The sequence below is a fragment of the Cynoglossus semilaevis genome, chromosome 5, assembly GCF_000523025.1.
Source record: "Cynoglossus semilaevis isolate Cse_v1.0 chromosome 5, Cse_v1.0, whole genome shotgun sequence".
Classification (NCBI taxonomy): domain Eukaryota; kingdom Metazoa; phylum Chordata; class Actinopteri; order Pleuronectiformes; family Cynoglossidae; genus Cynoglossus; species Cynoglossus semilaevis.
In genome coordinates, this window is record NC_024311.1 from 7,917,084 (window position 1) to 7,929,488 (window position 12,405).

The 12,405-nt window shown below is 39.4% G+C and overlaps 1 protein-coding gene and 1 long non-coding RNA gene across 2 annotated transcripts in view; both read right to left on the reverse strand.

Annotated features, from left to right (window-relative positions):
• adamts18 (ADAM metallopeptidase with thrombospondin type 1 motif, 18) overlaps nucleotides 1–1,062 on the reverse strand; it is a 35,759-nt gene extending 34,697 nt beyond the window's left edge. Inside the window, exons 1-2 of the mRNA XM_008310279.3 lie at nucleotides 409–1,062; nucleotides 128–203 (exon numbers count right to left, since the gene is read on the reverse strand). Coding sequence (XP_008308501.1) covers nucleotides 128–203; nucleotides 409–513 — 181 coding nt within the window. The 5' untranslated portion in view covers nucleotides 514–1,062. The remainder of the gene's footprint in view (nucleotides 1–127; nucleotides 204–408) is intronic.
• Nucleotides 1,063–3,131: 2,069 nt separating this feature from the next.
• Nucleotides 3,132–11,022, reverse strand: LOC112487056 (uncharacterized). The gene is made up of 2 exons (XR_003049788.1): nucleotides 10,883–11,022; nucleotides 3,132–5,069 (listed from the first exon to the last, which is right to left on the reverse strand). It is a non-coding gene; the product is annotated as an uncharacterized LOC112487056 (long non-coding RNA).
• Nucleotides 11,023–12,405: the final 1,383 nt, after the last annotated feature.

Sequence of the window (12,405 nt, forward strand, 5' to 3'; positions counted from 1 at the left end):
CATGGTACCAGTAAGTACCACCTATCTCCCATTATTCACACTTTCTCTGCCTCATTGTCCACAAACACTGGAACTGTGCCAGCTGGAAGAAACGAACACACATGAGGAGAATAGAACCCGCACTCACCGTGGTTTAATCCGCGGCTGTCGCTGGAAGAAGCCGACACGGAGCTGGGGGTGTGGGAGAGATAAATGTGCAGCGTCTGCAGAGAGAAAAGAAAAATAAATGGACAAGCAGCAACAGGTTGTAGGAAAGTGGAGTGAGAGCCAGAAAGTGTTTAAAAAGATGATTCCCTCTGTTTAAACTGTTGTCTCTTTGACCGGCTCCTCCTGCAGCAGGCTGGTGTGGACGAAATAAACAGATATTTTAGAAAATCACTCGTGTCAAATACACTTTTAATCACGTGCCTTTAGAATATTCCAGGACAGGACCGTGGTGGAGAGAAGTCTGAAGGAGCTGCAGCCGACCACAGGCACCGGAAGAGTCCACATCAGGAGCAGGAGACAGTCCATGCTGATGCTGATGGCAGTGATGATGATGATGATGATGATGATGGTGACATGCAGGATCACAACTCTTCACCGTTACCTCCTCAGACAGCGCACAGGAAAACCTAACCTGACGTCACGCATCGTGCGTGGTGTGCGGACGTTGTCAGATTCAGGTGAAGTCTGCAGGTTGCTGCAGCCGGGAGTGCGCGCAGACTCTGAGTGAAGTCATGAGCGGAGACGTGTGTGTGTGTGTGTATGTGTGTGTAGGGGGGCGGCGGGGTCTGTAATTACAGTGAGGCGCGACTCTCTGTGAACGGCCTTAAGGATGGAGTCCATGTCATCAGAGATCAGCCAATCAGAGCGCAGCTCCATTAACCCGGCGCAGATAAAAGAGAAGGAATGAAATTCAAGAAGATTCTTCTCTGTGGTTCAGGAACCGGTCTGGAACATGTACTTGGATGTACATGTATTGCACTTGAATATGTACTAACATATACAAGTGCAATATACAAAAAAAATATTACGGTGTAATATGTAAACAGTGCAGGGGCGGTCCTGTGCTTTTTGGCGTTCTAGGGCAAATAGGCCCCGCCCATAAAAGTTTTTGTTCATTTTGAACTTGTAGTTGACAGAACAAAAATTACAAAATAAACATCATTATATCCATATGGTTCCATATTGTTATTGTTAACCAGCTATTAATGTGGGAAATCTGAAAAAAAACTATATATTTATATGTATAAATATATATATTTACATATGCATACTTATATATACGTATATATATTGAAAAACACGTGCATGATCCCGCTGGTCCCGTCGTCAGGGGTCACTACAGTGATTAGAAAAAGTTTTACATCTGTCTTGATCCATGTTGGTATTTAAAGACTGTGGTATGGAACGCACAGTCCCCTGGTGGCTTGCGGTGGTCCTACAACTGCAGCACATCAGAAAATTTGTTTAAAAAAAAATCGCAAAAACTAAAGGTACCGCGATGACACAAATACATTAACAAGAAGCTGTTAAAGGTGGTATGTGATTAATCACAGTTATGTGTTTTTTATTAGCAATTTGTTTTTGACATATAATTTTGATTGATGACTAAATCAGTGAATTCAGCTGACAGATGTACCGTGCTGTGATTAACTAGTTTAAATAAACACAGCAGCATAAAAACAGAAGTAAAATCATGTTTAAATAAATAAATCATCAAAAAATAAATCACAAGTTCAGGTGCGGTTTTCATGTATAAATACAATTCAAATTTTGAAGTGACACGGAGGCAGAGCTACAGACGTTCTCACCCAAACAGTCCAAAACTGAACCTCCAGCCCAGGAGAACGTCAGAAAAGACAGCAGAGAAAACAAAGCAGGACTGAGCTGCTCCACCATCACTGGGAGATTCATGATGTCGTGTTGAATACAGAACCAATAAAAGATGCAGAAAAGACCAGAACAACACGGTTTACATCAAACAATGCTAACACAGATTTAGAACAGCACGTACCCCCCCCCCCACACACACACACACACACACACACACACACATACATACACCCCCCACCTTTATCAACCAGTCTGTAGGAAGTTCCATATTAATGCAGAATATGAGTCATGGCCTATTGTTGTACTGGTGCACAACCTGTCACTGAATGCATCACAAACAGGCTGTGTTTGCCAGCACCTGGTGAGAAACATCACAATATCTGCACGAGTCTGAGGAAAAAATGCAAATGAAGTATATACTTCACCCATGAAGTACTTCAAATGTTATAGTACAATGATAATCTACAGGAGACTTAGGTCAATGTTTAATGTTAAACCTGTCAAAACATTATTTCACTACATCCTCAGTTGGTAGACTAATTTAAAATATTTAATATTACTAATGTAATATAGTTTAATTTAACACTACTCTGTAGTTTTCATTTATTTCATTTGAAAAAAAAACATTTGCATTTCCTTCGTATTTCCTAATACCAAATGTAAAGAGTGATATTTGAAATTAAATATATATAATTTAATTTTTATTACTGTCCATTAAAATCCTCTGAAACAGTCCCACTGTAGTGGAACTGTTGTGGAACCGACTCTTCCACAGTCAAGAACTCCTTTTATCTTGATCACATGACTTAACAGCTGGTCCCTGTGTCTGTTGATCATTAAGATGTACAGTGTAATTTCACTGGCCTGTGTTTGACTTCAGTGTCGGTGGAGGAGTTTTCCCACACTTAACCTCAGGCGGTGACGACACGCCGTCATCGCCACAGTTTGATGAAGAGACTGGGATGAAACCCAGCCACCGTGCTGTCTCGGGGTCCCACACTGGGATGGTTCTGGTTCAGATGATCAGAGACATTGATCCGGTCCAGTTGTATCAGGTCAATAGGTTCCCAGTTACACAGAACTGTAAGGATTACAAAGAGTAAAGATGACATCACAGCTTATTTCACTGGGCATTCACAGACAAAGTACTGAGTATACACATTTACTACATTCCTAATTTACATACATCATTTTAATATATTTTCCAATGCAAATACATTCAACATTTTCCACCAATCCTGGATCATTTGAGGACAGTTGGAGTTTGTTTCAATAGTGGTAATGAGCCCCTCACTCCCTCCCCACTATTTTTATTACACATTTTGATTCCTACAAACTCTACGAAAACTCTCATTAATCCAAGAAAACAAAATAAGTTTACTAACTACAAAACATAAAAAATTCCTGCCTTTAATGTGGCACTTACTTTTTTTTTGGTAGCAGATTGCACAGCTGCAGATGACTCCTCTGGTCTGTATCTGCTCCTTATTTTGGACCATGTAATTTCTCTTCTATCTATGGGATATTTGGGGAGAATCTGTGCCTTTTCTGTGTGAGGTTATTTCGGGGTGTGTCTGCCTCTGTGGCCAGCATCAGTTTGACCAGAACTCACGTTTTCACCTCTGGCAGACAGGGGTAAACTCTGTCATCAGGGGTTGTCGTGGGCAGATCCTGGCCAAGAGCACAATCAGCTGCATTTGAACGCTCCTAAAGTTTGTTTTTTTTAAATAAAAAATTACAGTACTTACAGTAGACTTGAACTACACAGATACTGTGATAAAATAGATTTTTTTTTTTGGCTGGTCCGACAGTCGGTCGACAGCTGGTCTTACAGTCCAGAAAATACGGTATTTGGGTTGAACTTGAAGTGATACAAATTATATCCAAACATTTTAAAAATTAAACTAAAACGCCGCAAATTGTTCATTTGTTTGGAGTCGTCTTCATCGAACATTACGTTAAACTGTGTGTCGGTCCAGTATTTGACACTAATCTGTTGTTAAACATTGTTGTTTCACAAAATCAGACCAAAACAGGATGAAAAGAAAGACGCCTGTGTTTAAGAAGTGCAACATCTGAGGAAGATATTTACAGAAGGAAACGACAGCAGTAATCATCTCATACCTCACTCTGTCTGTGTGTGTGTATATCTGTGTGTGTGCATGTGTGTGTGGTGGGATTCCCCTACTTTCACTTTGAAGTCGAGGGAATCATTAGATGAAAAGCGAGATGTCATCAGTTGTCAGCCCGGTGCCAGAAGTCAGAGAAAAACATTTCCTCCCACATCAACACCTGAGGTTTCTGTCTTTGCTCCAGCCGAGGTGTCAGCCAACCTGTGTGTGTGTGTATACACATGTACACAACACTTAGTCTGACACTTAGGTCATCCAATCAGTCGATCATTTATTCAACCACCTCCTGCCACACCCACCTATTACATTTAATTAATTTCTTATTAATAAACTTGTGGGTTTTTTTTTTTTCGTTTTACTCTGTGTTGTTATTCATTAATACAATGTTTTTATTATGGACTTGGACGTAAAACTTTCCTCATTTATTTCTGCTACAATTTGCTGTTTTTCTGAAGACTTTAAATTTGTTGGGAAAAAATTCAGGGAATTAAATTTATCGACTTTTGTTCCACTTCGTTCTAATTCTCCCTGAGCTTCTTCCACTTCCTGCTTCCACCTGGGTCCCACCTCCTCCCAAGCCACCCCCCCAACCCCTTCCCCTCTGTCATCTCTTCCTGGTGTTTTCTTCCTCAGCCTGACCTTATTGTAAATGAAACTCAGTTTGAACCATTTTCCAGTCCAGCACTGGAGTCCAAAACCATCCCACTACAGCACCTTCATGGACCATCTAGGGGTCACAGACCACCTGTTGAAAAACCTCAGTTCTACCAAATACATTACAAACCAAAAAAAGATGTTTATAGAGATGGAAAAAAATTTTTAATTCCCGAGTCCAAATAAAACCAACCAGTGGAAATATGAATGTCTTAAAGATGAGGACTTGTCAAGGTCAGTGGTCTGACTTGATGATCCAGTCCAACAGGAACCATGATTTGGTCTGAAGACGACTTGTGCCTTCCACACCACAGGAACTGGAACAGTCACACATACATTATCACCATTAGCTCTGTCAGTACTTCTGGTACTCACGTGTACTAGTCATGACAGTAAAGTATCTCTGTGAGCGGCTCAGCCTCAGTCGATGCCAGTGGTCTGAAGCCACAGCTTCTTTCCAGCTGCCTGGAGCCCAACAGACAGACAGTGAGATGGATGGACGACCCAAAATTAGAGCTTAGCTGGCATTAAAGGATAAACATCTCCTGTAAAAATACACCCCGTGGCCAGGGGGCGGAAAAGGCAGCGGGTTCAACAATGTGCAGCAGAGAAGACACAGTGGCCTGTCTGTCTGTGGACTGTCTGTCTGTCTGTAGACGACCACTGAATCTTAGCCATGAATTAAATATTGAAAGTGCAGCTGATGAAGATTATTATTCTTCAGTGTCCTTGGCTCCGCCCCCAGACCTTAGTGGCCAACTGAAGCACGACAGACCTTGAAGGTTTCATTTTTGATCACAGACAAAAACAATAAAAACCTACAATAACATTGATGAATAACATGAATAAAAGATGAAATAAAACAAACGGTGCAATATTCAAGCAACACATAACAGTTGAGTATGAAAAAAATAAAACATTCCTTATTGTTTTTTCTCTTATTCTATTTTGTCAGTTGAGGCTCATTTGAAAACAACGTTCAGGGGAAGAATCTGAGGATCCACAGATAACAAACCTAACACTGAGTGGTTGTAAAGAACAGAGAGAAAGAGCTGTGGACGGTTTCTAGGTCTGAGTGTGTGTGAGAGAGTGTGTGTGTGTGTGTGTGTGTGTGTGTGTCATTTGAATGAATGAAAACACACGAAGGGAAATACAGTGCGAGAGAAGAGGACAAAAGATGGAGGGGCCCCACTGATGAAGTGACCTAAAGAGAGGTACCATCGTTACAACACACACACACACACACACACAGGATATTGCTGCACCATGTGGTCCAAAACCTACTGACTTAACAAAAGCTCATAGATTTCTGTGGAGCAACCACATTATTACCCCACTTACAAAGTCACTCATTATTAGACGACACAACTTTTAACCCGTTAACATTAGACTGTAGGAGGCGCTATCTTGAATGAAATCTTTAAAAAGCTCGTTGTAACCATTTTTGGAAGACTGTATAGATGGAACTACTTCGTAACATATACATGTTTCTGCTATTGATTATTATTTATTCAAGTTAGAGATAAAAAACATTAAAATTAAAAAAAAACGAGAGAAATTTTTTTTTAATTAAAAAAAAAAAATTTATTTATCAGGTTAAAAAACTCCTGTGGGGGCCGAATTTGGCCCCAGGGCCTTGAATTTGACAGGTTTTAAAACAATGAAAAATGGTTTTATTCTTTGAATTTTCGCAGAAGTGCACGTCTACGAGTGCGCCATCATCTGAAATGAACCGAGATAGCAGAACTACTGTGCACTTTAAAACTCCATCTTCAATCATTTTCTTGAGGCCAACCATCACTGTGGGCTCACACCGCCCCACCACACACACACATCCATGCCCAGGACACCAGCACAAAAATTGGCTGCATTTACACTCAGACAGGAGGGAATTTCAGCAGATGAGAATTCAGGGATTCACCGCGTGGTGGTAGTTTTCATCTGGGCTGTGGTTTGAGCCCGGACTGGTTTATGTATCAGAATCAAAGAGAGTCAGAACTAAGAGTCATTCATACACACTACAGCGTCGTCAGCTGAAAATGCAGCTGTACGTGATAATCTTACACTGGAGCGACTGAGAAAGGGAATCCAGACACGGAGCCAAACGTACTGTTATTTCCATCACCGTGTGAAGAGTGTAAATATTAGGGACGCACCGAGATGAATGAATTCTGGGCCGAGACCAAAAATGACGCTGAGAACTGAACACAGGAAAAATATATATTTCGTCAGATTTTAGTATAACAACCTCATTAAAATCAAGGTACTGCAATAAGATAAATTAATACAATGATGAAACTATTCATTTAGCATATTCCAAACAATGCTCAATATAAAATATAAATATAATTTATATATTTACCATAACTTAGAATGAATAGAAATTTAAACTGTAAAATAAAATATATAAATGTTGAAAATTAAAATATTAGGACTGAAAAATAAAAGTCAACACAAAATATAATAGAAATATAAACATAAAAATGAAATATAAAAACCCAAAGAAGAAAAAGAAAATAGCGTTAAAAAATATAGACACTATATAGTAAAAATGTATATACTAAATAATATAAATATAAACAAGTATGAAAAATAAAAATATAAAGTATGAATTAAAAATATAAACCCTGAAAATATATAGTGACATATAGTCTATATACTGATCATCATATGTATTGCACCAAACTGACTGATTTGAAATGTTAATTGTTTAAATATTACAGTCCATACTACGGCTGTGGAATGTCAACAATCATGTGACCTGTGATGATGTCATAACCACACTTGTTTTCTTTAGATGAGAGGAGTTGAAAGGCTCGCCGACATTCGACACAATAACTGCTCATTCGGTCCAATCAGGGCAGAAAATCGGGAGACAACAGACCAACAGAACCCTTCACCAGTGGGCTGGACTAGAGTGGACACACACACACACACACACTCACACGCTCTGATGATGACTACACTCCTCAGGCCCTGGCACCAGTTTAAAGTGGTCAGTGAATCAGATGGAAATACTCCAGGCCTTGATTGTAATGGACCAGTCAAGCTGCGTCACCACTCAGAGGCCCCCTACCTCAGTGTGGAGGGGTGGGTGGAGCTGGTCAGGGGTTGGAATTCCTACTCCCCACTGTAGTCAGTTTTTTTAATCATTTCTTTTTGTTTTGTTTTTTTTTTCTTCTTCAAACTGAAAGAACATTAAAAGGAAGTGCAGTTCAGTCCTTGGACCAGATGCAGGAGCAGGCTGTGACCTGGGGGTAAAAGTCATCCTCCAGGTCCCCCCTCTCTTTTCCATCTTCTCCATCACTACATCCATCCTCTCTCCTCAGCCCATGTCCAAACCATCTCCACCTTAACTGATCTGTTCATTTCTAATCCTGTCCGTCCTGGTCACTCCCAGTGAAGATCTCAGCATCTTCATCTCCTCCACCTCCTCCACCTGACCACTGGACAGAGCCACAGGTCTCACTACAGTCTGCTGAAACCTTCTCCTTCAACACTAACTTCCTGTCCCAGATCGGCCTTGACGCTCGTCTCCATCCACTACACCCTGTCTGCAGCCTCAGAGCCTCTGTGTAACGGAGCTCAGGGACAGGCTGAGATTCACACAAAAGAAGATGCCATTACTTTAAAGAAAAAATGGAAGAAGAAGAAACCTAATGGCGTTGCATTCACAGAGGAATCCTCTCCCTTTCCACTGAATATAAAGACTCATCAGATTAAGGTTACAAATCAGCACAGCTCAAAGGGAGAGGCAGAATATCTCCTGATGCCGTGTTATTCCCCTTATTAACTTCCTGCTTTTACTTTTGTTTCATGTCTGAACGTCTGCATAACCCTCAGTAATTTATTCATAGCCTCCCTGCTGTTTCAAGGCCACCCCGTTTGGCAAATTGTGTCGTGAGAGCCAACATGAGAGCGCCGACAAGAAATACCGCCGAGTGATAAAATAGTTATAAAGGCTGCCTGGCTCTTCATAGACACTAAAGAACAAATTAGTGGCAAACGGTTCCCAAGGTCTGCAGGGACGGGAACTAACGAAGATAAAACATCGGCAGCCACAGATGCTAATATTCCTCGTTTCCTATTGACAGCAGAGGTATTTTTTAAACCAGTCTTTGTTCTGGCTGCATATGAAACAAAAAACAAAAAAACACAACTATGACAAATCGCCAAATTCTACAGCTGCCTCATGACCTTGAAAAGTTTTACACTTTAAAAGATGAATAAATGAAGGAGAATGAATAAATTAATTTAAAACAAATGGGAAAATACATTAGATCACATTTTTTCCAAATTTCATGCCAGTCATATGTGAAGGTAATTAAAAGTATAATTAAAATTAGATCTTTAGAGTCACTCATTAGTCCAAACTTCAACGACAATACAACACAATACGGTTCCATGGTTCCACTGTTAACTGCAAACCCAGGTGTGACACTTTTGAACATTTGATATAAAAGATATAAAAGATTTTTTGTTTCAACTAATTTTAACAATGTTTAAAAAACACAAGCTGGGTGTAAATAGATGATAACGTGAAAATGAATGCATTTTTTGTGGATGTCTAAACAAATACAAAAACTGTAATGAACAGCATCTGCATTTTTGCCATTTTAAAAAAATAAGGAAATGCTTTTGATCAACTTTTTAAACAGATCTACACACTCTACTCACACTCTGAGCTGGAATAAAACTGGATAAAATTTGATTTAAAAATTCCTTAAACTATGCTGTTTATTCAAATTATAGCTGTACACTCTGAACTGTGGAGTAATTACAGACATTAGATCCACAGCCTTAATTTTCCTTCGACTTTCTGTGCGGCTTTCTATTGCCATCTTGTGGCATGTTTTGGTACTACAGCAATGGTTAACCATAAATCATTACAAGCAGCATCCGTGATGCTTTATTTATTACTTAAATAATTGGCCATCTCAATGGTCGGCGTCAGAGGTCAGATGTCAGGTCAGTTGCAGACACGACATATTAAAGATTAATTTACTAGTTGACGTCTAGATAATGATGTCATAGGTATTGAACCAAACAACCTATGAGGAAATACAAATCAAAGGCCTGAGCTTCAGTAACATTCAGTGAGACCAATTCACACTCTCCTTTAATTGAACAACTGACTTATGTTGAATTTCTGTTTTTAAAAGCTGTTGCGTTCCCTCCAGTTAACTTCCACACAGAGATCGACACCAGTGTGTGAGTGGGACAGACTGTTAGATCCAGACAAATAGAAGAAGTGACACGAGGTGACTAGAGTAAAAAAAGTCAGGGAGTGAAGGTAAAAATGTAACTGTAATCAGCTGCTGCTGAAGCACTAATACGACAGGAGCAGATGTGACAACCTGTCACCTCCTGGTGGCCACGGTGGACGACGGAGAGCTGAGCGGACTGCCTGTCCTTCCCCAAGGCAAGACTGATTTATAGGGTAAACGTTCAGCACAGCCAGAGTGAAGGGAGGAGGTGGACCTTATTTTGACCAACATCAATAGTCTGAACACAACTGGCTAGTGTAAACACACACACACACACACACACACTAACAGTACCACTCCATGCATCCTGTAGTTCCATTCGGTCAAAGCCTTGAGGTGTAAAAGTTTATTTTGCAGCATTCTTCAAAATACTGCACCATCACCCCTCTCCTCCACCCCTCAACAAACACCCCATTCTCCCCTTTCCCTGTTATGTAATTGGCACGATAGATAAATAGAAAATAAAATACTACAAAATCCAATAACATACAAACAGGAGTAGCAGCCCACAATCAAACAATATGGAAAACCTGAACAGTGGATGTTGATAGGTTAGTGTTAGTAGTAGTAGCAGCAGCAGTAGTAGTAGTAGTAGATTAGAATTATGTATACTGAATAGAAATGTGAAACAAATACCTAATACATGGCACAAAGTTGAGGTGGGGGGCGACCTTGTTTAAAAAGGTAAATTATAAATCTATAATCATATGTTTAAGTTGATGTATAATATAGTAGAACAAAGTTAGTAGTTTGTAAATACACCTCATACATCCACAGCAGTACAGAAACAAACAATGCAAACAAACAAAAAAATTTAAAAACACAGACAAAGAGTTTTATTTAAAGTATGTTTCTGTGTGTTTCAAGTACTATTTAAATACTTTTACTTCTGTCGGGGCTTTTCTTTTGAAAAAGGCCGTTAGCTTGAATGCTTAACAACTATTTTGTTTCACGTAGCGTAGAGTTGTACTTGTGTTTGTGTAAATAGTTTAAATACTCATATATACTCACTAAAAAACGTTTTCCTTTATCCGTGTCTTCTTCTCTTCTCAGTTTCACTGAAACAACTTCAACTTGGTCAACATCGCGCCAAAATGTTTGTTTTGCTTCCGTGTTCCGGAATTCTACCAGCACATGCGCAGTCAAATGAAACAACCCAAGGTATGAGAGTAAAAGCGACGCAGCCGCAGAGCCTCAAGGGATTCTCAACGAATCAAAATTAAGAACGCCGTTGATGATGCGTTCATGGGACCTTGGAAATTCAAATGACAGACGTTTACTTCTATTTTTGATTTCGAAGCCTAATATTGGCACGTATAACCTTACTCAAAATTATATTAATATATATTACTAGTGTGGAGAGTTATGATTTTTATTTTAACATAACTTTGAGTATTTTATTGACTTTTGTTAATTATAACAATACTGCGTAAGTACACACGTAGGCATTTCAAAAGACCTGTTACTAAATTCAAGCGTATTGAATAATAATAGAAAATAATAATTATGTAGTATACATATAGAACTAACCACTCACCTGTTTTAAGCTAAAAAAAATACGGGGTTACTTTAATAATTAATTTCTAAATTCAAACTAGTGTTTGCGTTCACACAAAATATGCAGGTGCAAAAGGAGACCAGCAGATGGTGGTACGTTTAAGGGTTCGTGCTGAGACGTAGCGTAGATGTAGAAATGCAGACATCCTCAGCTCAGACTGAGGACCGAGAACTGAACTGGAGTCAGACCAAAACCACTGATCATCTTTTATTAAGAAAAAAAAAACATTTATCCAGAGAAAACAAATCACAGATTTATCTGGTCCTTCAGAAATCAGCTGGACATGAGTGGAGGTCAAAGTTGTCAGACAGCTGTTCTCAACTAACCAACTGTGGGTTTACATCCCAGATCACATTCATGCAGTATTTTGTCTTAAGAAAGAGGCTGGAATTTGAAGATATCGTGGAAGTTGGTGTTTTTATTTTTTCTTTCTTTGTTTTTGTTTTTCTTTGAGGAATGAGTCATCTGAAAAAAGTAGAACAATTACAGACATATTTCTTCTAGAAAACTCTACCTGCCTTGGTGCCAAAGGAACGGCAGAAAGGTTTCTATGCCTGGGTTTCTTTTACCCTCGTACAGAACACAAGACATATTGCACACATGGTGTCATTCCGATTATATGTACACACGAAATAAACCAAGACGAGCACACACACATATACACACACCTACAGACAGATCAGGACTTCTCTCCGTCCTTATCCAAACACAGTATATCTGATGTAGTCTCTGCTGCTGGTACATTCCTGCAGAAACAGCCGGATGATGAATAAGAAACAGTGTGATGTCCCAAAGTGATGATCCACCGAGTTCAACGTCAAACAGAATAAAAAAAATCTATTCTAACTGCACAGAAGAATCAGGACATTAATACAAAAAAAGCATATGTTTTCCTGTGTTCAGTTAAAATCCAAAACTGGGTTTGAATGAAAATACTTCATCGTATTTGGTCATTTGTTACAAAAAATGATTTTGG